Source organism: Ophidiomyces ophidiicola, assembly GCF_022830035.1.
Source record: "Ophidiomyces ophidiicola strain CBS 122913 chromosome Unknown scaffold_26, whole genome shotgun sequence".
Lineage (NCBI taxonomy): Eukaryota > Fungi > Ascomycota > Eurotiomycetes > Onygenales > Onygenaceae > Ophidiomyces > Ophidiomyces ophidiicola.
In genome coordinates, this window is record NW_026054666.1 from 268,128 (window position 1) to 269,931 (window position 1,804).

The 1,804-nt window shown below is 42.7% G+C and overlaps 1 protein-coding gene across 1 annotated transcript; it reads left to right on the forward strand.

The window, feature by feature from the left end:
- Nucleotides 1–358: 358 nt before the first annotated feature.
- LOZ57_005366 (uncharacterized protein) lies at nt 359–1,401 on the forward strand (the record flags this gene model as incomplete). Its single annotated transcript, XM_049254397.1, has 3 exons — nt 359–509; nt 571–806; nt 868–1,401. 3 exons carry the CDS (start codon nt 359–361, stop codon nt 1,399–1,401), a joined length of 921 nt encoding a protein of 306 aa, XP_049106701.1.
- Between the last annotated feature and the right edge of the window lie 403 nt (nt 1,402–1,804).

Genomic DNA, 1,804 nt, shown 5'->3' on the forward strand with positions numbered 1-1,804 from the left:
TTTCTAAATTTGTATGATGATTTTCAACTTTTTGCAAAAAAGCTGAAAACTGGCTCAGACACTGTGCTGGTCAGGTTATGGCCAAATTACCCAAATGGGCTAGCCCAAATCACCAAATTCGCGCTTAAGAACCTTAACAGCACGCGTCAGAGATGATGAGGTAACCTATGGGGGACCCGTAGTAATAGGTGATGACTTGTTCTCTGGGGAGTACGGAGTATTGCACACCCAATGCAGCCGTACAGACTTTTTACAAATCCATTTATTTGTTTTCTGTTCGCCCCTCCCTTCGAGTCAGAGATATTTCTCGGCTCACTGAGTATATCATATTAAAACACCCGAAGTTAGCATCAACAACATGGCGCCTTGGGAGAGCTTCGACATCACTTTCAGCTTTAGTAATAATCCCTACAGCGTGGAATTAGTAAACCAAATCCTTGCGAACCGAAAGGTTCTCCACAACATCCTTTTCATTGACCGCCTCCTCCTATTCCTAGGAATTGAATCTGGTACGACTACAACTCCCTTTACTCCGACCCTAATGATTTGCTCTACTAATCCTTGCTTCAGCATCGACCTTGTATCCCCCGAAATCAATCGAGACCCTCAGGAAACTCCATAGGAAAGTAATATCATCGTCCTCGCCGAATCATTACAAACAATCCGTGATATATTACCTCCTTCGAGACTGCCAAGATGCAAGCGATACACCCCGCAGCCTACATTTTGTTCAGCAGTGTTATCTACCGCAGCACTATAGGCTATTCATAGACGGTCTTTGGCAATTGGATGGATTGGAATTTCGTGTGAGTCTATCATTGCAGCCTGTTCTGTTTATGCAGTGGCTAACTTTATGTAACCTTTTAGAGCGCACTGAAGCATCTTACTGAACCCTCTCTCATTCCCACATTTCCAGACGAAATCCTCTATGCCCTTTTAACAGTTTCACAGGACGATGCCCTGGCCGTTGCGTATTACATAAGCGTCTCCCCGCCCCTGACTTCGAGCAAAGTTCTATTCGCCTATTTTACTATGTTGTGTCGAACAAGGCTCGCTTTAGCCTTCGATTTTACTCGCAAACAACCCATCAGTACCCGACATGCGCTAGTTGATCAGATGATCATATCTGTTCTCTCTATTAAGCAAAACGAGATACGGACAGAGAATGCCATGAGATTGGTGAATCTACCATTTGATGAAACCGAAGCTGAATGGTTTGAGGATTGTCTATTACGTGGGAAGGCCAAAGATTTTTTCGGAGCGAGAGAAACGGTTTTGATGCGACGCATTTCAGTAGGGTTTCTAGGTGATCTTGGGAAGCTGGACTCGTTGGGTGGCCGTAAAATTGAGGGTCTTAACTGGGATATTTTGAGAAGAACTCTGCAGCCCAGCATCTCTTGAGTGGGCAAAGCCAGCCAATTAAAAAACATGTGATTTTAAAACAGTACCATACCGAAATTCCTCGTACTGCGTCACAGCACTTGATATGGAACACCATCAATTCTAAGTGAAATTTAATGAAAATATATTCATTGGAAAGCTCTTGTTTCACTTAGTTATTCTCTTCATTTTCACCTGGCAATTCACTGTGGTGGGTGGGAAATCTCACACCAAAGACTGAGTTGCCAGTTTTGACTACTTAGACACTTTATCTAATCATCACAACACAATCATCTTCACTATGGCCCTGAAATGTTGGAAATTGATTGCATTTGTGTCAAAGAATCTATATCCAAGAGAAAAATACTTGTGTCTTCAAACTGATTAAGAATTCACTCAGTTTTGGTAGCTCTTCATCAATCTC